This window comes from Notechis scutatus, chromosome Z, assembly GCF_049901735.1.
Source record: "Notechis scutatus isolate UNSWTSFEM ecotype Mainland chromosome Z, rNotScu1.2, whole genome shotgun sequence".
NCBI lineage: Eukaryota > Metazoa > Chordata > Lepidosauria > Squamata > Elapidae > Notechis > Notechis scutatus.
The window spans coordinates 112,496,668-112,518,518 of NC_142025.1; the positions used below are offsets into that span (position 1 = coordinate 112,496,668).

Here is a 21,851-nt window from a genome sequence, read left to right on the forward strand (position 1 = left end):
CCATCACCCAAGACTAGGCACGCAGCCCGCTAACTACCTCAATTCCAACTACTGCTGGCCTTAAATGCAAGCTACTCAATGCAAGAAGCCTCATGAATAAAATACCTGAATTTTTCCTCCTACTAAATATGGCTAAATTCGACATTATATTTCTCTGTGAAACATGGCTCAACGCATCTCTCCCTGACTCCATTACCACAGTAAGAGACTATCATGTTTACCGATCAGATCGTGAAATTCGTAGAGGAGGTGGTGTTGCTATCTTCTATAAAAGTCCTTACATCTAAAAAATATCCAAGTTACCCAGGATCTTGCTCTTCCTGAGACCATCATCTGTGAACTATCCTTAAATATCACAATTCGATTCTTACTATGTTACAGAGCACCTGATTATGACATCGAACATGTAAACAAGCTAAATACACTACTAACATGGGCAGCATCCTGCCCATAACCTTTTCTCTTTCTTGGTGATTTCAGTCTACCTCATATTGACTGGACCCTAAATGAACTGAAACCATACACGCAACCTTCTACAATGCTGTTACAAATCTGGGACTGGAACAACTAGTAACCAACACTAGACTAAACAACTGCCTCGATCTCATCTTCTGCAGTAGTTTGAATTTAATTTACGGAATACAAACTAAAGAACCCTTTTCCAGCAGTGACCACAATATGATTGACTTTTGTCTCAACATACGCCCACACAAAAACCACCACAATGACGTAATCCCCAATTATAACTTCAAAAAAGGCAACTATGATCTTATAGACAACGATCTCTCATCCCTTGATTGGCAATCTCTATTCACTTGAAGACCATTACAACATATTTTTACTGGAAGTCAAAAGAGTCATCAAACTATATGTACCAACAACAACTCCCAAAACAAACAAACAAAACAAAAAAGCAGATTACCCATATCAATAAGGAAACTTCAATCCAAAAAGAGATCACTCTGGCGGAAAAACAAATCTGGTCACGTTGCCAATTTCAAAAGCCGATACAAAAATTTATGCCACCAGATAAAGACCGAATGCACCAATTATCACATTAAACAAGAGGAAAACCTTCTAAGCACCAATTCCACCCATGCTTTCTACAATTTTGTAAACAACAAACTAAAAGAGTCAAGGTCCATCCCACCCCTGATAGGACATAATGGTAAAGACTGCAACGACAACACCATTAAAGCCAACATCTTTAACACATTTTTCGGCTCAGTATTTGTAAACAGCAATGGATCATGCCCAGTATTTCCTAGCCGAACCACAGATAACTACAATGATCTAATACATATCGATTTTACAGAAGACAATGTTGAAAAAGCACTTCGCAATCTAAAACCATCTCTATCTATTGGACCGGATGGAATGTGTGCCTACTTCTTAAAAAAGCTACCCACTGCCATAGCCAAACCTCTAAGCATAATCTTTGAAAAATATTTCAGGACCAGCTCCTTGCCTAACCTATGGTCACAAGCCACGGTCATCCCCATCTTCAAAAAGGGAGACCCCAGCCTAGTTGAAAATTACAGACCAATCTCCTTATGCTGCGTCACCTGTAAAGTCATGGAATCAATTATTAACCAATCCATCATCCTCCCACTTAGAGACAAACAACCTACTCTCCAATAAACAATTTGGTTTCAGAAAAAAACTATCCTGTAATCTGCAACTCTTACACTGCAAAAACATATGGACGACACAACTCAATCAGGGCAAAGCAATAGACGCAATCTACATAGACTTCTGTAAAGCTTTTGATTCAGTGGTACACGACAAACTACTCCTAAAAATAAAATCCTATGGTATCTCTGGACAACTGCATAACTGGATAGAAGCATTCCTGTCAAACAGACAACAAATGGTCAAAATTGGGAGCGTCCTATCAAATTCTGTACCTGTCAATAGTGGTGTCCCCCCAAGGCAGTGTTCTAGGACCAACTCTCTTCATACTCTACATAAATGACTTTGTGATCATATTAAGAGCAACTGCATTCTTTTCGCTGATGATGTAAAGCTGTTCAATACCACAGACAATACTGCTACCCTTCAAAAAGATCTTGACTATGTATCAGAATGGTCAAACAAATGGCAACTTCAAATCTCAACAAATAAATGCTCTGTCTTACATATTGGCAAAAAAAATCAGAAAATAAAATACAAGCTGAATAGTCAAGATCTTGTTGATGATCCAAGCTCTGTAAAGGACCTTGGAATACTCACCTCTAATGATCTAAGTCCTAGAGCCCACTGCAACTACATAGCCAAAAAGGCATTAAGAGTTGTTAACCTAATCCTACGTAGCTTTTTCTCTGGTAATATCACACTACTAACTAGAGTATACAAAACATTTGCTAGACCAATACTTGGATACAGCTCATCAGTCTGGAACCCACATTACGTATCTGGTATTAGCACAATTGAGAAAGTCCAGAAATATTTCACAAGAAGAGTTCTCCACTCCTCTACTTGTTGCAGAATACCTTATGCCACCAGACTCGAAATTCTAGAACTAGAACACCTTGAATTACGCCGTCTTTGGTCTGATTTAAGCATGGTATATAAAATCATACATACCTGTCAATGAATACTTCAGCTTCAACCATAACAATACAAGAGCACACAATAGATACAAACTCAAGGTTAACCGCACCAAACTTGATTGCAGGAAATACGACTTCAGCAACAAAGTGGTCAATGTCTGGAATACTCTACCTGACTCTGTAGTTTCTTCCCCAAGCCCCAAAAACTTTAACCTTAGACTGTCTACTATTGACCTCACTCCTTTCCTAAGAAATCTCTAGGGGGCGTGCATAAGCGCACCAATGTGTCTACCGTCCCTGTCCTATTGTTTCTTTTATTTTTCTTTTATTTTTCTTATATGTACCCATTTCATGTATTCATATCTATGTATACACTTATACTTATTATCTTGTAAACAATTGACAAATCAAATAAATAAACTATTGTTTCACTCATTGTCCTAATTTCAGGTCCCTTTCATTTTATGGATTGCATTCTGGACAGCTTTTTTGACTTCAGCATTTCGAATTGTGTATATGAAAGGATTCATCATTGGGGTAAGAGTGGTGTTCAAGATTGCCACAGTCCTTGACAAGCAGAATGAGGACTGGACGTTGGGCCTCACATACATGTACATAAGAGCTCCGTACAATATGGACACCACCACCAGGTGAGATGTGCAGGTGGAGAAGGCCTTTTTCCGCCCCACGGCAGAGGGGATGCGTAGGATGGTGGCAATGATGAAAATATAGGACACAATCATGAGAAACAAGGTCATAATCACGATTACAAAAGCGTACAACAGAAAGAGAGACAAAATGAAATGGATATCTGCACAGACTAGGTTCAACAGAGGACCAATATCGCAGAAGAAACTGTCCACAATATTGGGCCCACAGAATGGCAGTCTCCAAATAGTGAAAAAAAATAAAATAAAAATCACAAGGGAAGCATACCAGGTGGCCAAAGACATATGAAGGCACACGTGCTTGGACATCATGATGGGATACTGAAGGGGCTTGCAGATGGCCAGATAGCGGTCAAAGGCCATTGCTGTCAGGATGAAAAGCTCTGTACTACCGAAAAAGAAGTGAAAAAATCCTTGAATAAGACAGCAGTGGAAGCAGATGGTGGTTTTGCTTTGTATAAATGTCTGTAGTAATTTGGGCACCACAGTGGAGGTATAGCAAATCTCCAGGAAAGCAAGGTTGCTCAGGAAGATGTACATCGGTGTCTGAAGTCTTGGCTCAATTGTGACAATGATGAGGATGAAGCCATTCCCAAGGATGGTTACAATGTACATGAACAGACCCAGCACAAAGAAGACTCGGTGAAAGTCATACAGAAAAGGAATTCCTAATAGGATAAATTCAGTTACTCGGGACAGATTCCTTGGTTCCATCATGGTCAGGTTCCAATGGTCAGTGATTTTTCAGCAGTAGCTCAGAAGACATCTAGCATTTCAAAAAATTATTGCTAATGTGTGCATTACATTTACAAATAAAGTTAAGAATCAGAAACAAATGAAGAAAAAAAATCCCAAAACAGGAAGGAAGGGTGGAGGAAGGAAGCACAGTGCATTTAAAACTTCGCAATCATTCTATTTAGCTAAATTTGTCTGTCTGGAAAACTGATTATTCTTTTCATAACACATAATGAAACATAATGAAAAAAGATAATGCATTTTATCATTTGCAGCATTATGCCAAGAAATATATGAAAAGTCAGAATGCTGATGTCAAAATTCTGGTGCACCACATTATATTTCAGTGTTTGGACTGATATTTCAGAAGTTACACTGGCCATCTTCTTTTTCCTGAAATAAAAAAAAGAACACATTTAAGCAGAAAAAAAACATCTTACTAAATAATGAAGAGCTCAATTGTGGTTGAATTTTTAATCAGTATTATGGTATCTGAAAATCTTGAGCTATCTAATAGGTTGTATAGATCAGTGAACTACTTGCTTATAATTCAAAGAGATATTTAATGTGTCAAGGTTCTAAGTAATATGCCCCATTCAATAAGAAGGTCTGGACATAATGTGTATTGAGATTCTCAGTCATCCAAAGTGCTTCTTATCCAAGGTTGATTTTTCAAAAAACAACTGAACTTTCTTTCTTTTTTCCTTGAAGTCATATGAAATAGAAATAAATAAATAAATGTTGGTCTTGCTCTACATGAAGATTCCCCATGAAAGGGAGAGGATGAAAAAAGTTAGAGAGTACCAGGAACATGAACATACAGATAATTCATATGACTGCAATCTCTCATTCAATGCACCAAATGTGCTAGTGTAAAGAAACACTCTTCTTTATTATCAGACGATATATACAGGTAGAGACTTTGAAAGCCACACATGAAGGTAACATAAAAAACAGTTGTTGTGACAATTTCTTCAAAATTTCAGAATATAGTTTTTCTTTGAAAAATTAGATTACTATTTGAGCCCTATACTGATTTGAAAATCAAGCTTTTTAAGATGAGGAAAAATATTCATTTCAGTATTAATAATGGTTTCTGAAAATTTAATGTCCAAAGGATTGTTTAATTTGTATTTTTAAAATCCTTAATCAACAACTGCAAAATGGATGAAATTGTTCTATGGTGTAATAAATATTTCTTTCTTAGCTTAATATTTAATATTGAAATCTCTATTAGATTGTTATTTATTGTTGTTTATAAATGGCAGAAGAAAAATAAAGAAAAAATAAAAAATAAAAATAAAAAATAAAATAGCAGTTTCTTGTAAAATAGATTTGCATTTGATGTTAACTTCCATTTGTTGATTTATTTGTTACTTTTTTATAACCTCATATAGCACCCTTGGCAATGTACATAATAAAACAGCCCAAATACATAAAAACACATTAAAATAAAACCAAAGAGGCCAGCCACACCTTGAGAGCAAGAATGATTCCCAAGATATGGCCAGAGCAGAAAGTGCTTTGATGTTAGATCCCACCTAACATAATGCCTAGGCTTATGGGATATGAGATCAGTAACATACCTCTTCTGCCTGACCTCTCTCTCTCTAATACAGGGGTGCCAAACTGAAGGCCCAGGGACTGAATCAAGCAAAGGACTGGCTCGCAAGTGCTTCTGCCCATGAAAATGGACTCTCCAGCTCTGTTTTCACTGTCAGAGGGTTGCAGGAGGCCATGGCAGCCAAAAATTCTGAAAATGGAATTCAACAGCCCATTTTCACTAGCAGAGCACTCGGGCCACCACAGGCGCCCCCAACAGGTGTGATGTTGAGCTTCCCATTCCCACCTTGGCCATGCCCCCACCCCCAAGATCAAACACAACCCTGATGTAGCCCTCAATGAAATTGAGTTTGACATCCTTGCTTTAATACATTATAGAAGCAACAGTAAGTAGACAGGTAGGAAAAAACAAGAGATAACCCTTGTTTTTATTTCAACCATGAAGCACACTAAGAAATCATCCTGTCTTGAATTTGGTAAAAATTCTGTGGTTAAGACATGGAACTCTTCCTTCCTTCCTTCCTTCCTTCCTTCCTTCCTTCCTTCCTTCCTTCCTTCCTTCCTTCCTTCCTTCCTTCCTTCCTTCCTTCCCTTCCTTCCTTCCTTCCTTCCTTCCTCACTCCCTCCCTCCCTCCCTCCCACCCTTCATTTATCTTTTAGCTTCCAATGTAATATGATTACATTATTGCTGATTGCAGTGGACCTTAGCGATGCCTAAATTCTAGGTTCACAAACAATTAAGCAGCACTGTGTTTTCAGAGTATCAAGAACTAAACTAATGAATGAGAGAAAGCTACACAATTTATAAGCATGGCCTCATCAGTCTACCACAGGAATTGTCACAGTTGGTATATTTGGTATATAATTGTCACAGGTGGAGTACCACAAATGTACTGTAGTTGCTGCAGTGCCCAGAGGACAAAAGATATCAGAAGGATTATTTTTTCTACTGACTCTTTGGAAGAGAAATAAATCCACAATAACAGGCTCAATCCCAATTTCTGAGCTCCACTTCCTATTAAATCTATCCTGCTTTCAGGACGATGTCCTTCTAGAATTTAGATAATTGTTGCAGTACCACTTTACAAGGTAGATCTTGTATTTAGCAAAGGAGAGAATACTATAACCTAAACAGATGTGTTTCTTTTTTTTTTTTCTAATTGTATTTTGCTTTCTTCTTCTGTGCATATAACCTCCCACTCCACCATTTTCTATGTTGTGCATTAGTTCCAAAGGTTCATAGCAGTGTTCCAGTGAGTACTGAGATATAGTAAACATGTTTCCTTCTAATATTTTTCAGAGACAGTACTATTGGGAAAATAATAGTCCTGATTACTAATTAAGTATAGTCAGCGTTCCTTATACTCCATCTCTCAAGAGAATTTCAGTAGATGCTGGCAAAACTATGACCCTACATTAAGACATTGCACAGCATTAAAATCTGCTCAGAAACACAGAACTGCACCCAGGAAGCAAAAGACGATTTTGCATTTGATCTGTGATACATCCTTGTCTTAATTCCAGATAATGTTCATCGTGGTATCTTGAGATGATGTAAATGAGTGCCCAATCCAGGTCCTTGGTTAAATGGTAACATAGCTGCTTTTTCAAAAGGCAACTAGACTTACTTTGTTTTTCCTTGAAGATATGTTGCTTCTCAACCAAGAAGTTCCATCAGTTCTAACTAGTTGGCATGGGGGGGGGATGATACTATTTGTTCTTCCTGTCAGAATTGATCCTTCCATCCACCCCACCATCCATTCAAACTGATGAGAAACAAAAGGAAACTTAAAAGCACCCTTGAGAATTTCCATAGATAAATAAATAAAGATTGGGGAGGCATCAAATAACAGTTTGACATACAAGATTGATTTCTGAAATCTCACATGGGAATAGTCTTTACTTGCTCAGATTATAATTGCTAAAAAAAAAAGCAAAAGAAGGACTAGAACAAGGTATAGTCATGGAAATAGCGATATATTAATTTTACCTGACAAGCTTTTATTAACATCAACCTTATTCTTCGAACCTGGAAAGTGCTGCTTTAAATCTTCGCAACCATCTTAGTGCTTTGTGAGTGCCAACCAGATACAAGAAATACAAATAAAGTTGTCCAGTCTCCATGTTCACAATGTGTGTGCATAAAAAATGTTAGATATTTTGAGAATGGGAAAAATTCAAAACATCTTAAGCCAGCATTTAAGAAAACAGGGATTCCAAAGACTTGGGAGTTAACAGAATAGCCAGCTCTAAATTCAAGCAGATTCTCGGTTGGGGCAATCCTTTTTTCTTAGTGATTTTAGTTGTTATTGTTATTATTTGACTGGCAGGAGGATGATTGCAATTGCCTGGGAACAGGATTTGAGAATTGTGAACCTTGATTTACCTTGGCTTACCTTGTTACACACACACACAGCCCACCCTGATTTCATGAGATTCCAGTTAAAGACCCCCATTAACTGAAAGAGCCCCAATGCAAAATATTCCTTAAATAAGAGCTGCTCAAATTTTTATCAGATTGCAAATAGTAACCTACTTTTAAGCTTCCAAACTATTTTCTCTCACTTCTTCATTTCTGGAGAGGCTTCTTGAATGAGAAGCGAAACGTTTTCAAGCAATATAGGAAAGTCTAGTTGCCTTTAGAAAGAAAGCACCTTTGGGACAAACATGACCTGGATGATTGAGAATCTCCATACAGGGAATTCTTTAAGAAGGACAGTTATGGATTTCTTTATCTATAATTCTATATCTTTAAAATAAACTGGCCAATTCCAAATCATAGAATCTTAAAATGGCAGAGCAGGTGGGATTCTCCTTCTCTCTGTGTATCTCTCCATCTTTTCGACCATCACACTGACAACTGCAAGAAGCAGGGTGCCTATGAAACTCCTGTTCCACCATGGCTAGATCTTAGTAGAGGGATCTCTATTTAGGATTCAGCAAGACAATGCAATGTCCCTTTTTAAAAATCTCTCAGTTCTACACCTGAAATCCCAAGCAATTTCAATGTTGCATCTACTAAGTAGATTCTCCTTCATCTAAAAAACCTCTAAAGCCCCTTCCAGCTCTATTCTGATCCACCTGTCCTGAACCTGGGATCCACCTGTCTTGAACCTGGGATTTTAAATATGGTACAGCCTTGCCAATTTCCATACAGCGATGTTGCATGCATTTGGCTGATATACTTAATCTCAGTAAGAAGAACCTGCACTCGTGATGCATAAACTTGCTTAGATTGACATTTCAAGAGGATATATACAAAATTGTCAACAACAACATGTTCAACAAGAAAAATACAGAATCCCGTTTCTTACCCTTCTGGCCATCATCAAACATGTGAAGACAATTTTAACGCAGGAAGATTCTACATATATTCTCTTCCCTAAGACAGAATAGTCAGAAAAGTTTATTTCCTTAATAGCTCCTCGGGGATATTGTAACTGGTAATAGTTTCTCTTAGGCCAATTAGTAATTTATGTATGGATGTCTTCAAAGAACAACTTTGAAATAATGGAAAAGGATCATTTGAAATTTTCTAGGTGAAGCTGAGAAAAAAAAGAAATAATCATTGGGAGGGCAGATTAATTAGGTCTTTTGAAGATAAGTCTGTCTAGGCCACCAAACCATTCAAGTAAGACTTGTTAAGATTTTCAGGAAGGCTCAAAAATATTCTTGTATATTGAGATAAAGCTGTTCATTTCTGGGAATTCAGGTGGTCCTTAATGTATAACCAGAATTGAGTCCAAAATTTCAATTGGTAAGTAACAAAGTTGAGTTTTGTCCCATTTTACAACCTTCTTGTCATAATTAAGTGAATCACTTCATATATTAAAATTGACCCATGGACGTTGCTTGTCAGAAGTTCCTAAAAGCCATTCGTATCCCCTTGGGATACCGCAACTTTCTTGCCAGTTGCCAAGCATCTGAATTTTGATCACATATTCAATTCAATCGATTTAATTCAATCATTCAATATGAGTCATGGTGGCGTAGGGTTTAGAATGCAGTATTGCCCACTGCCAGCAGTTCAGTCCTGATTGGCTCAAGGTTGACTCAGCCTTCAATCCTTCCAAGAACAATAAAATGAGGGGCCAGATTATTGGGGACAATATGCTGGCTTTGTAAATCACTTAGATCATGCTGTAAGGCACTATGAAGCAGTATATAAGTCTAAGTGCTATTGCTATTGTAAATTACCATTATCCTAATTTAGAAAAGTTGCTTATGAATTAGAATAGAATACAGAATACAATACTTTAGTGTCATGTTGAATGTACATGAACCGGCATACATTAAAATGATATTACATTGCATACAGCTATCAAAGTATCCCCATCTTTAATATAAACATAAACATGACAAAATGAATAAATGAATAAATAAATGAATAAATAAATGAATAAATAAATGAATAAATAAATAAATAAATAAATAAATAAATAAATTGTGCACATATATTATAGGACATGGAGAGACAACAAAGTCTAGTTTGGATGTATACATGTACATGGCAAGAGAAGCAAATCTTACAGGTTTAGAAGATGGATGGCCTAGGAAAAAAGCTGTTACAGGATCTGGTAGACCTGCTAGAAACACTTTGAAACCTCCTCCCAGAGTGGAGCAACAGAAACAGACCATGAAGTGCATGTAGGGGATCTCTTAACAATGCTTTGAGCTCTAGGCACATAGCACGTATAAGCAGTATACTGAATGACAGGATTCCTATAATCTTCTTGGCTGTCCTTACCACTCTCTGTAGGGACTTTCTATATGAGGCACTGCTGCCACCAAACCAAACAGTGATGAAGTTTGCTAAAATGCTCTCAATCATGCCTCTGTAAAAAGTGGCCAGGGTAGAAGCAGAAAGATGTGCTTTCCTCATCCGATGCATGACATGCAGACAGCCGCATAGACAGTTCAAAGGTAGAAAGAATAGTGAACACCATGAAAAACAGATTTAACACAGCTGATATTGACAATTCTGGAATGAAATGAAGCTGTTTCTTATTATTACCTTTATTGTCAGAGTACAACATGTGTACAGTGAGATTGGCTGACCCTTCCTTTGTGTACCCCCTCAACACAACTCATAGTGAGGACTGAAGTCCCAAACCCAGTCCCAATCTTATTACCCTATGTGATCTTGTTGCACAATGTGCTGGCCCCACAAGACTGTCATACTATGTTGATATGAAGTTATTTTCCATTCAGGAGTCTGACAGCCCACAAGTAGAAACTGTTTTTCAGCCTGTTGGTGTGGCTGGCTATGCTTCTCTACCTCAATGGCAGGAGAGTGAAGAAGTATTGACCAGGGTGTGAGTCATCCCTGAGGATTTTCCTCACTCTTCTAAGGCCTAGCGATGTCATCTAGTAGTATCAGGAGACAGCCCACAATGTTTTGTGCTGTGCTCACTACCCTCTATAATATCTTTCTATCCATAGCTGCCAAGCCAGCATACCACATCATAATGCAATATGTGAGGATGCTTTCTATTGTGGACCGGTAAAAGGAGGTCATCAGTCATTGTTCCACTTTATTCTTTCACAAGACCCTAAGGAAATGGAGTCTCTATTGGGTCTTTCTGGTCACCTAGGTTATGTTGATTTTCCTGGTAAGATCTTCACTGAGGTAGACTCCCAGGATTTAAAGGAGGAAACTTTCTTGCCAAGGTAGGAACTTACCTTGTAAACCCTGTAAGAACTTACAGGTAAAAATTGTGTGCTCATTTCTTACAAAAGTCTGTAAATACACTTCAATAAATAAGAATAAATTCCTGTTTTTGATTTTTCTGATTTGTTCATTGAATTAAATTTTTAAAGAAAGCAAGAGTAAGGGATAACATAACACAATCTGAGTAATTCCTTTTATTATCATCACCATCAATGTCAGCATCACCCAACTGCAAATATTATTCAGGACATGTTCTGATGCTTCCCTTTTTTATTACTTTAAATTAATTATGTCTATGTTTTCAACAGTTGCATCCATAGCTGTTGACCTTTGCTTACAAACAGTACCATATAACATTATGTGTTAATATTATTTGTTATGGAAGGGGTAGAAAGTCTGAAGATTCTCAGTCTTCCAGGTCATGGATGTCCCAACCATGTTGTTGAAACATTTGGAGGTTTATCTGGGTCCTCAGGGTAACTTGAGAAGTGGTCCTGGTTCCTGTAATCTGCAATTTTTCCTCTGGAAATCCATTCCTACTCCCACACCATTCAAAGGGTGTTTATCCCAAATTGTATAGCTAAAAGTCTGTAGAGATTCTTAGTCATCCAGGTCCTGGTTGTCCCAAAGGTGCTTTTTAAGGAGAAACTGGACTTTCTTGTTTTATGTTTTTTTTGAAAATGTTTCATTTCTCATCCAAGATCTGACAGGATAGTGGGGAATGGAAGGATTTATATTCCTTGCAGACAGCTGGTCATTTGCATCCTTTTAGCAGGTCATTGAAGTACTTGGAGGTTTATCTGTGTCCTCATGGTCACCTGAGCAGTGCTCCTGACTCCTATAATCTGCAATTTTTCCTCCATTCCTATTCCCACACCATTCAAAGGATGTTCATCCCAAATTGTATAGCTAAAAGTCTGTAGAGATTCTCAGTCCAAGACCTGGATGACTGGGAATCTCTACAAACTTTTATCTATACAATTTGGGATGAACACCCTTAGAATGGTGTGGGAGCAGGAATGGATTTCCAGAGGAAAATTTGTAAGACTACAGGAACCAGAAGCATTACTCAGGTGACCCTGAGGACACAGATAAACCTCCAAGTGCTCCAGTCAGTGACTCTCTAAAACAGGGGAATTGAACTCATGTCATCATGGTAGTGTCACATGATGTATTGGAATTTTTTTCCCATTCACTAAACCGTGTGTGGATGAGACCAGCATGTGACACATCTGGTCTGTGGGCCAGGAGTTTTACAGCTCTAAAAGGATGCAGATTACCAGCTGTCTGCAAGAAATATAAATCCTTCTATTCTCCATTATCCTGTCATAGCTGAAGAAGTTTCATGGATGAGAAGCAAAACAAGGAAGTACAGTTGCCTCCAGAAAAAGCACCTTTGGGACAAGGGGTAGAAAAATGATGTTCTCAAGGCTAGCTATATTTATGGTAGGAGAACATAAAAAGTTATTTAAAACTGCCTATATCTTACTGAAATTCTTAAGCATACATGCAAAATACCTATCAATTAAAATTTAATTGTTCAGAGATGGAACATTTGGGACAAGGCAAAGCACACAGATTTTGGGTTGATCAAATACTATTTTTAACTTTTACATCTTACCAGTAGACTCTCTCCTAAACCCAACTATTGTCCCATTATTAATATTGCTAGTTCCAGCAACAAAATATGCAAACCAGGATGGAATAAAATGGCATATGTCAATATATATTTCAGATTTTCATTAAACAAAAATTAATTAAGAAATGTATTGAAAAAAGATCATTTCTGAAATCTATCGAAATTCTCAGTCATCCAAGTCATGGTTGTTCCAAAGTTGCTTTTTTCAGAAAGTAACTGGAAATTCTTTGTTTTTCCTTGAATACATTTGCTTCTCATCTGAGCAGCTTCTTCAGTTCTTCAGAAGCAAAACCTCTTCAAGGAAAAGCAAAGAAGTCCAATTGCCTTTTCAGATGATCATATTCTAATGGTTAGAATTAGAGTTATTTGTTTAAGACTTACAGAAAAAAGAACTTGAATTAAATATGAATTAAATATGAATTAAATATGAATTAAAGTTGAATTAGATTTATGGTGCTCCATAGTTATTTAGCCAGTCATTTCTCTATTTTTATAAAAAAAAATTACTTGTAGCTGTTCTCAAATACTTTATTCCAGGTTAACCCCCTTTTCAAAGAATCTTTAATTTAAAGGGTTGAGCAATGGTGTGACCAAAGTATTGAGAAGGGAAACTACCTTGTTCATATTTAGTGATGTATGTCCTGTTGGTCTGACATATATAAAAATAATTGCCCCATACAACAGAATAACAACAATTAAGTAAGAGATACAAGTAGAAAAAACCTTTTGTCTTCCAGAAATGGATGGGATTTTCATTACAGTGGAAATTATGAAGATGTATGAAACCACCATCAACAGGGAATTGCTGAACACCACAATGGTGGCAACAACAAAGATTATCCATTCAATAGGATGAGTGTTAGTATAAGCCAGACTTAGCAATGGTCCAACATCACAATAGAAGTGATTGATAGTATTTGGGCCACAGAATGGAAGTTGGAACACTACAGAATGGTCTGTACCAAGACAGTCATCAGGCCACCAAACCAGGATCCACAAGCCAGTTGAACACAAACTCTGCTACTCATGATTGTGTGATAATGAAGAGGGTGGCAGATGGCCATGTAATGGTCATATGCCATAGCAGTGAGAAGGAAGAATTCTGTGGCCCCTAAGAAAAAGTGGGAAAAAGCTTGAGCCTTGCAACCAGTCAGGCTGATAGATTTCTTGACAGTGAGTAAATTGGCCAAAACTTTAGGGATTTAGCTGTCATGTACATGATTCTTAGGAATGAGAGGTTGCTCAGGAAGAAGTACATTGACTTATGGAGACTAGGGTCATAAGCCACAGTTGCAACAATGACAATATTTCCAGTGACGGTCAAGATATAGATCATCAAGACACCAACAAACACCAGAAATCTTACTTTTAGGATGCTGGGAAATCCCAGTAAAATGAATTCGGCCACAACTGTTTGGTTCTCCATCCCAAACCAATTCCTGCAAGAGCAGAATAATTGTTCAGCAGTATCAGAGGGATGTTTCACTGAGATTATTGATTTACACATTGATGATTTATCAGGCAACCCAAACCTTTGGCCTAGAAGCAAGTCCAATCATCATCATCATTGCAGTTTTCCCAAAGGTGCAGGATCCACTTTTTGGAACCTAGAACCAAGTTCAATAGGAATAAAAAATTGCATTTACATTTTCCAGAGCTTTTAGTGAAATGTGTATGTGAAAGATAATCTTGTTTAAAAATAGTTGATAATTTATATTTTAAAAATCTGCAACATAAAGTTTTTTTGTATAATTTCTATAACATGAATCTATCCATTTCTTCTTGTGTATTTGAAGAAAACAATCAAAGTACATCTTTTGTTTCTTATTACATTGATACTTGTCAGCTTGGCATCCACACATCTCTATGACAGGGGTATTTTAAGTTCTTCTTAAAGGAAGATGAAGAGGAGCCCTCTGTCCCACTGATTTCCGCTGTTAAATTGCTCTTATTTCAGGTGGTTTTTTCCCCCTAGCTTTCAGTTAGAATCTACTTTCCTGTTATCTGAATCCATTAGCCTATCTTGTCAGCTATGGGCTGACAGAGAAAAGAGAAGATTTGACCTTCTTGTATACAACATCTTTCCAGAGATTGGAAGATGCCATATGGACCTTCATGTCTGACTTTCTCCTCAGTGAAAGAATTGAGATCAAAGCATCTCAGACAGATGCTTGTTTAGTCTTCTGTTGGTTTCATCCAATGAAGAGGAGTCCACCACATCTATGAGAGATGAGAAAATCCTCTTTTGCAATATATATACCCGCGAAAACTTAAGAAAACAAATATATATATATATATATATATATATATATATATATATATATGTATGTATGTATGTATGTATGTATGTATGTATGTATGTATGTATGTATGTATGTATGTATACATGTATATATGTATATATGTATATATGTATATGGATCTTTGGTTATTCGGGTTTTCTCCCGCGTAAGATTGGAAGTAACTAGGCAACGTTTCGATGAAGTCTCATTCATCATCTTCAGGCTTCTGTCTTCAACTCTGTGCTTCTCAGAGTGATGTGAGCTTGCAGCTGCTTCTTCCTTTTAACTGCTAGTGGGGGTGTGACTTGATTGGGTGGGGGCTTGGCTGTGTTCTGATTGGGTGGGGTGTGTTCTCATTGGTTGGGGGTTTGGCTGTGTTCTGATTGGCTGGAGGTGTGTTCTGTTCAGGTGGGGGCTTGGTTGTGCTCAGGTTGGTCTTAGTTACTGGGGATTTGAGCTGGTGAGCTGTGATCTTGCTGTTTGGCTCCAAGTTCGTGGTCGTGCTGCATCTTCATGGTGGGGGTCAGTTCGCTTCATGTATGGCTCAGAGGGGTTTGAAGTGGGTAGTAATGCAGCTGCAGTGCGGCTTCTGGTCTGTGGTCATGTCTCATCTTCTGTGTGGGTGTGAGTCTGCTTTTTATGTGGAAGTGTGGTGGTGGCATCTTGTGTGGCCTCGTGGGTGTGGATCTGGTGTCATTCATCATGTTAGGTACTCGTCTGTTCATGAGGGCGGGTTTCCAAATGGCTGGTAAGCGGGAGGTGTCATCTCTTTTATTCATGCTGTGTGGGCGTTTTTCTATCTCTATGGCTTCTCTGATTATTCTGTTGTTGAAGTGTTCGGTTTTGGCGATAGTTCTGGTATTTTTAAAGTCAATCTCATGTCCTGTGGCTTTGAGGTGTTGGACCAGGGAAGAGGTCGGTTCTTCTTTTTGATTGAGTTCTTATGTTCTTCAACGCGTGCACTTATTCTTCTGTTAGTTTGTCCAATGTATGTGGTGGGGCAGGCGGTGCAAGGGATTTCGTATACTCCTTGGTTTTCTAACTCGATTTTGTCTTTAGGGTTTCTTAGGATGGTGGATATTTTTCTGTTTGTGCAGAATGCTGTTTTAATGTTGTGTTTTTGGAGGATCTTGCTGATTTTGTCTGTAGTGCCTTTTATATATGGGAGGAGGGCTTTGCCGTTCTCTTGTTCTCTGTCTTGGATTTTGGTTGGGGTTCTTTTTGGATTAGGTGGGTAATCTTCTTTCTTTGGAATCCATTGGCTGTTAGTACGTTGGTGAGAGTGTTTAGTTCGGTTTTTAGGTGTTGTTCATCAGCTAAGCATTTTGTTCTGGAGATGAGTGTCTCAGCTACGGAATTGATCTGTGCTGGGTGGTGGTGTGAGAGTGCATGTAGATAGCGGTTTGTATGTGTTTTCTTCTGGTAGATGGTGTGTCCTAGGGAGCCATTGGGTTTTTTGTATACCAAGACATCTAGGAAGGGAAGTTGATTGTTAGCTTCTGTTTCCATGGTGAATTGTATTTTGGGGTGTAGGCTGTTGAGGTGTGTGAGGAAGTTGTTCAGTTTTTCTTTCCCATGTGGCCAGATTATGAAGGTGTCATCTACGTATCTGAGCCAGAGTTTGGGTTTGTGATCATATTTTTCTAGAGCTTGTGTTTCAAAGTGTTCCATGTAGAGGTTAGCGATGACAGGTGAGAGGGGTGATCCCATGGGTGCTCCTTCTATTTGTTTGTATTTTTGTCCATTGTAGGTGAAGTATGTATTGGATAGACAGTGTTTGGTCAGATCTAGGATCTGCCTGGGGGGGTTGTATTTGTTTTGGATGGCTGTCAAGGCTTCTTTTATTGGCACTTGGGTGAAGAGGGATATGACATCGAAGCTCACTAGTAGGTCGCTGGGTTGTAAGTTTTGTTTCTTTATGATCTCGATGAACTGGAATGAGTTTCTTACATGTGAGTTGATGGATTCTGCATAGGGCTGTAGTTGTTTGGTGAGAAATTTGGCTAGGTTTTGTAGAGGTGAGCCTATGGAGCTGACTATTGGTCTAAGTGGGGTTCCTTCTTTGTGTATCTTGGGGAGACCATAAAGCTTAGGGCATCTGGATGATTTCTCTCTGGGTATGATTCTTTGCTGGATTTCTTCACTGATGGGGGAGGCTTTTATTTTGGATCTGGTGGTTTTTTCTAGGTAGGTGGTGGGGTCTCTCTTTAGGGGTTTGTATGTGGGGTCTAGGAGTAGGTTGGTTAACTTGGTTTGGTAGTCAGATGCGTTCATAACCACTGTCGCGTTGCCCTTGTCTGCTGGTAGGATTATTATGCTGGTGTCTTCTTTCAGGTTACGTAGTGCAGTTTGTTCTTCTTTGGATAAGTTGCTTTTGGGTGGTTTGCTAGTGCAGAGGATGTTGGTGATTTCGAGTCTGATTCTGTTAGCATCATCAGGGTTGGTTTTGGTCAGGCTGGTTTCAACTCCGCATATGATGGTTTCTGTGGGGATGTGTTTGGGAGCGACAGCAAAGTTGAATCCTTTTGAAAGGACCTTGGTTTCGGCTTCGGTGAGGACCTTGTCTGAGATGTTGTGCACTGTTTGTTTCATGTGTGGCTGTGATTTATCAACAATTACTTCCAATCTTACGTGGGAGAAAACCCGAATAACCAAAGATCCACATACAAATACCCGCAAGAACCTCAGAATATATATATATATATATATATATATATATATATATATATATATATATATATATATATATGTGTGTGTGTGTGTGTGTGTGTGTGTGTGTGTGTGTGTGTGTGTGTGTGTGTATGTGTATATGTATATATATATATATATATATATATATATATATATATATATATAGAGAGAGAGAGAGAGAGAGAGAGAGAGAGAGAGAGAGAGAGAGAGAACAATAGAGAATCACACAGAGAATGTTGATTTATATAATGTATATAAGAGTAGCTAAAGCCCTTCCTTCCATCCTTGATTAGGTAATGTCAACTCAATTGGTAAATCAGACCAAAAAAATCAACCCTGCAGGAAGGTAGAAACTCTTTTTAATTGTATTTGCATATGATAATAGAATCACACAACTCTGATTGTGCTGGATCTCTCTTTATTATATTTTTACTATAGTTTTTTAATTGCCTTCAGAAATTATGGTTGCTTCAACATTGGATGTTTACAAGATTGGAAAATCATTTGTCTAAAGTAGTATAAAGTTTTATTCATGAACAGTAGGTTACACTAGAAGAACTTCAAGATCCCTTCCAAACCTGTTATTCTATTAGCTCAGTGAATTAAGAAGTCATTTGTTTGATATGCTTTTGAATGTTTCCTGTTTGTTGTGGAGTTAAACATTTTAAACTGCCCATTGTCCTAAAAATGGAACTTGTATAGTTTTATCAAGGTCAATTTTATTCTCTATAGATACTGAAGCACAAAGCTTCCCAATAATTTAATAAAATAATTTATCAACAAGGTTAATGTCTTTGATTATCATTTAACCAGCATTCAGTTGCTTACATAGGAATTTATGAAAAACTTGGTAGATTATGTATTTAACTTAGTTATTTAACTTAATTTATTATACATTTATTTTAATTAATTTCCTCCTTTTCTGCAAGAATGTGGTCAGCTATTCATCTGTAAAAAATATTAAAGAAAATCAAATACTCACTTGAGTAGATAGTCAGATTAATTCATGAAGCAAGAAGTTGGATGGTATTTTTCTTTTCCCCAAATTAATTTAGGCAAATAATCTAGTCTTTGTACATCATCCAGTGATTGATAACTCAATGTTGGTAAGCTAACAACCAAGATCAGAGGGCAGTTAGAACTACATAGCTCATCCTGAGTTACAGCTAGTCTCTTCCATTGAAAACTTATACTGAAGGGAAAAAAAAAAACCTTTCTCAGAAACTGTGGTTTTCTTCCTATTGTTGAGGCCTGATTAACTGCAGAATAGATGTTCTTATGCCTCATCTCTAAATTTCTATATTCAGTTTTTACTCAGTAATGGAGATACAGATTCTTCATCAAAGGTTCTGAAGACCATTTTTTCTGCATAGGAATTTTTTTTGGTGTTTTCTAATTATTCCACCAAGGAGAACAAATCATCAGAGAGATACCAATAAAACCTTTGGGGACTTAGTTACTAAAACAAGGCAAAACAGAATCTAAATTATTTCAAATTGTGTTTCAAGGTTTAATTCATCATCATCATTATCTAGAATGCAGGCTGGGTTGCTTAGTTTTTAGAGGTGAAAACAAATGAGAGAGAAAATGTGTTACATTTTTCTACAGGATGAAGTTGTGGATGCTCCTATACTCCTACAAGTTTTTAAGAAAACATTGGACAACCTTTTGTCCGAAATGGAATAGAGTTTCCTCCCTGGTGAGGAGGTTGAACTAGGGTCCCTTCCAATTCTGTTATTGTGTTATTTCTGTTAAATTCAGGTTGTCATAGAAGAAATCAAGCCCATATTTTAGAAAATTAGAATCACTGCATTAGCACTTCCTGGAATGACTGTGTAATATATGAAAACTTCCATAGTGATCTGTACAGATTCCACCTTCATCAATTATATCTTAGACAACAATGTATCTGTTGCTAAAATTTATCTGATTTTTATGTCATTTATTTTCAGCAGATGCAAAACAAGGTTCTGTCTTAGGCCCAGTACTCTTCAATATCTTCATAAATGACTTACATGAGGGAATAGAAGGGGAACTCATCAAATTTGCAGAGGAAACTAAGTTGGCAGGAATAGTCAATACCCCAGAAAACAAGCTCAGGATCCAAAAAGGTTGTGATAGATTTGAACAATGGGCCCTATCTCAAAACATGAAATTTAATGTGGAAAAAAATTAAGGTTTTATACCTAGGCAGGAAAATCAAAGTTATATGTACAGATTAGGCAAAACCTGTCTCAAAAACAGTAAGTGTGAGAGGGACTTTGGAGTCCTAGTAGACAATCACTTAAACAGTAGGTGGCAGCAGTCAAAACAATTAATACTACCCTTGGTTTACAAACAGAGGCATTGAATCAAAATCACATGAAGTTTACAAATCCTTAATAAGACTACAGTTGCTGGGATAACTAGTGTCTATGCAAAACCACCCTTAGCTGAATGGTCTGTCTGTTTTTGTTCTGTCTGTCTGTCTAATCTATCTATCTAACTATCTATCTATCTATCTATCTATCTATCTATCTATCTATCTATCTATCTATCTATCTATCTATCTATCTATCTATCTATCTATTTTGTATTATCTATAATTTAACTATCAACCTACCTATGTATCATCTATTTTTCTATTAAATGTATTAACTTCCCATCTTGCTGTCACAAAACTTTGGATGGCTTTCAATCAAGACAATCTTCAATATTTATCTATTGATTTTCTCTCTAACAGAAATCTCAACTGGATCAGGACAGGAGGACTGTAGCCAAAATAGAACTACTGAAAATACATCTGATGAATATCAGCATCTTGGGGCAAAAATAACCCTCCTTCATCCTATCTGGAAATCAAATCAATTCACTCTAAATAAATGTTAACTTTATAGTATATTTTATTACACTCAATGAAACATTTTTCCTTTAGTACATGCCATTTTCTGAAGAGCTTCTTTGACATCCTTGTTCCTCAGGGTGTAGATGAAAGGGTTGAGTAGAGGGGTTACAATGGTATTAAGTACAGAAACCACCTTGTTTATTTCCAAAGAAGAATTGGAGTTGGGCTTAACATACATGAACATTACAGTTCCATACTGGATGGATACAACTGTAAGGTGGGCAGCACAAGTAGAGAAAGCCTTCTGTCTCCCTGAAGATGAAGAGATGTGTGTTATGGTGAAGATGATGAAGCTATATGAGATTGCAGTCAATAGGAAGGTACTGAACAGAAGAAGGACTGATCCCACTAACACCATCTGTTCAAGCAGATATGTATTAGCACAAACTAAACCCAGTAAGGGAGTCACATCACAATAGAAATGGTTGATCATATTGGGACCACAAAATGGGAGCTGGCATAGTAAAACCATCTGGACAATAACAGTTAATAGCCCTCCCAACCATGAACCCAAGGCTAGCTGGAGACAAAATCTGTAATTCATGATGACGCTGTAATGCAAAGGTTTGCAGATGGCGATGTAGCGATCAAAGGACATTGAAGCAAGCAGGCAGAATTCTGTGGCTCCGAGGAAGAAATGGAAAAAGGCTTGAGAGATGCAACAGTAGAAACAGATGGACTTTTTCTCTGTTAGAAAGTGAGCCAACATCTTGGGTGACAGGGTGGTGATGTAGAAAATCTCCAAGGAGGAAAAATTCCCCAAAAAGAAGTACATGGGATTATGAAGGTGAGAATCATGGACAACAATGACAATGATCAGGATGTTTCCAAGGATTGTGAGGAGGTAGATAAAAAGAATTGGGACAAACAGATACTTCTGCAACTCAGCGGATCCTGGAAACCCTTGCAGAATAAACTCAGTAACCACAGTTTGATTTATCTGATGCATTTGCAATGATATTGTTTGCCTAGAACTGTCAAGGACAAACAAGAGGAAAAAGATTACAGGCTGGTTATTTTATTATACTATTTAAATTGGTCGTCCCTTTTTTAAATGAAGAAAATGTTGGATAGTAGATTTGGCCCATATTTCAAAAACACAATTTATAACATAAAATACAAAATCACAGATTAAACGATTGGATTAGAAAATTATTTTGGGGCAT

At 37.4% G+C, this 21,851-nt stretch overlaps 2 protein-coding genes and 1 pseudogene across 2 annotated transcripts; all 3 read right to left on the reverse strand.

Annotated features, from left to right (window-relative positions):
• Window positions 1-2,998: 2,998 nt before the first annotated feature.
• On the reverse strand, window positions 2,999-3,937 carry LOC113424159 (olfactory receptor 6X1-like). The gene has a single exon (XM_026685763.1). It carries the CDS (start codon window positions 3,935-3,937, stop codon window positions 2,999-3,001), a length of 939 nt encoding a protein of 312 aa, XP_026541548.1.
• Window positions 3,938-13,389: 9,452 nt separating this feature from the next.
• Window positions 13,390-14,254, reverse strand: LOC113424158 (olfactory receptor 6X1-like; annotated as a pseudogene).
• A 6,438-nt stretch (window positions 14,255-20,692) lies between these two features.
• On the reverse strand, window positions 20,693-21,634 carry LOC113424157 (olfactory receptor 6X1-like). The gene has a single exon (XM_026685762.1). It carries the CDS (start codon window positions 21,632-21,634, stop codon window positions 20,693-20,695), a length of 942 nt encoding a protein of 313 aa, XP_026541547.1.
• Between the last annotated feature and the right edge of the window lie 217 nt (window positions 21,635-21,851).

What these genes read in the sequence shown, in the direction of transcription:
- LOC113424159 (XM_026685763.1), bottom strand. Translation starts at nt 3,937, where the DNA reads ATGATGGAACCAAGGAATCTGTCCCGAGTAACTGAATTTATCCTATTA.
- LOC113424157 (XM_026685762.1), bottom strand. Translation starts at nt 21,634, where the DNA reads ATGCATCAGATAAATCAAACTGTGGTTACTGAGTTTATTCTGCAAGGG.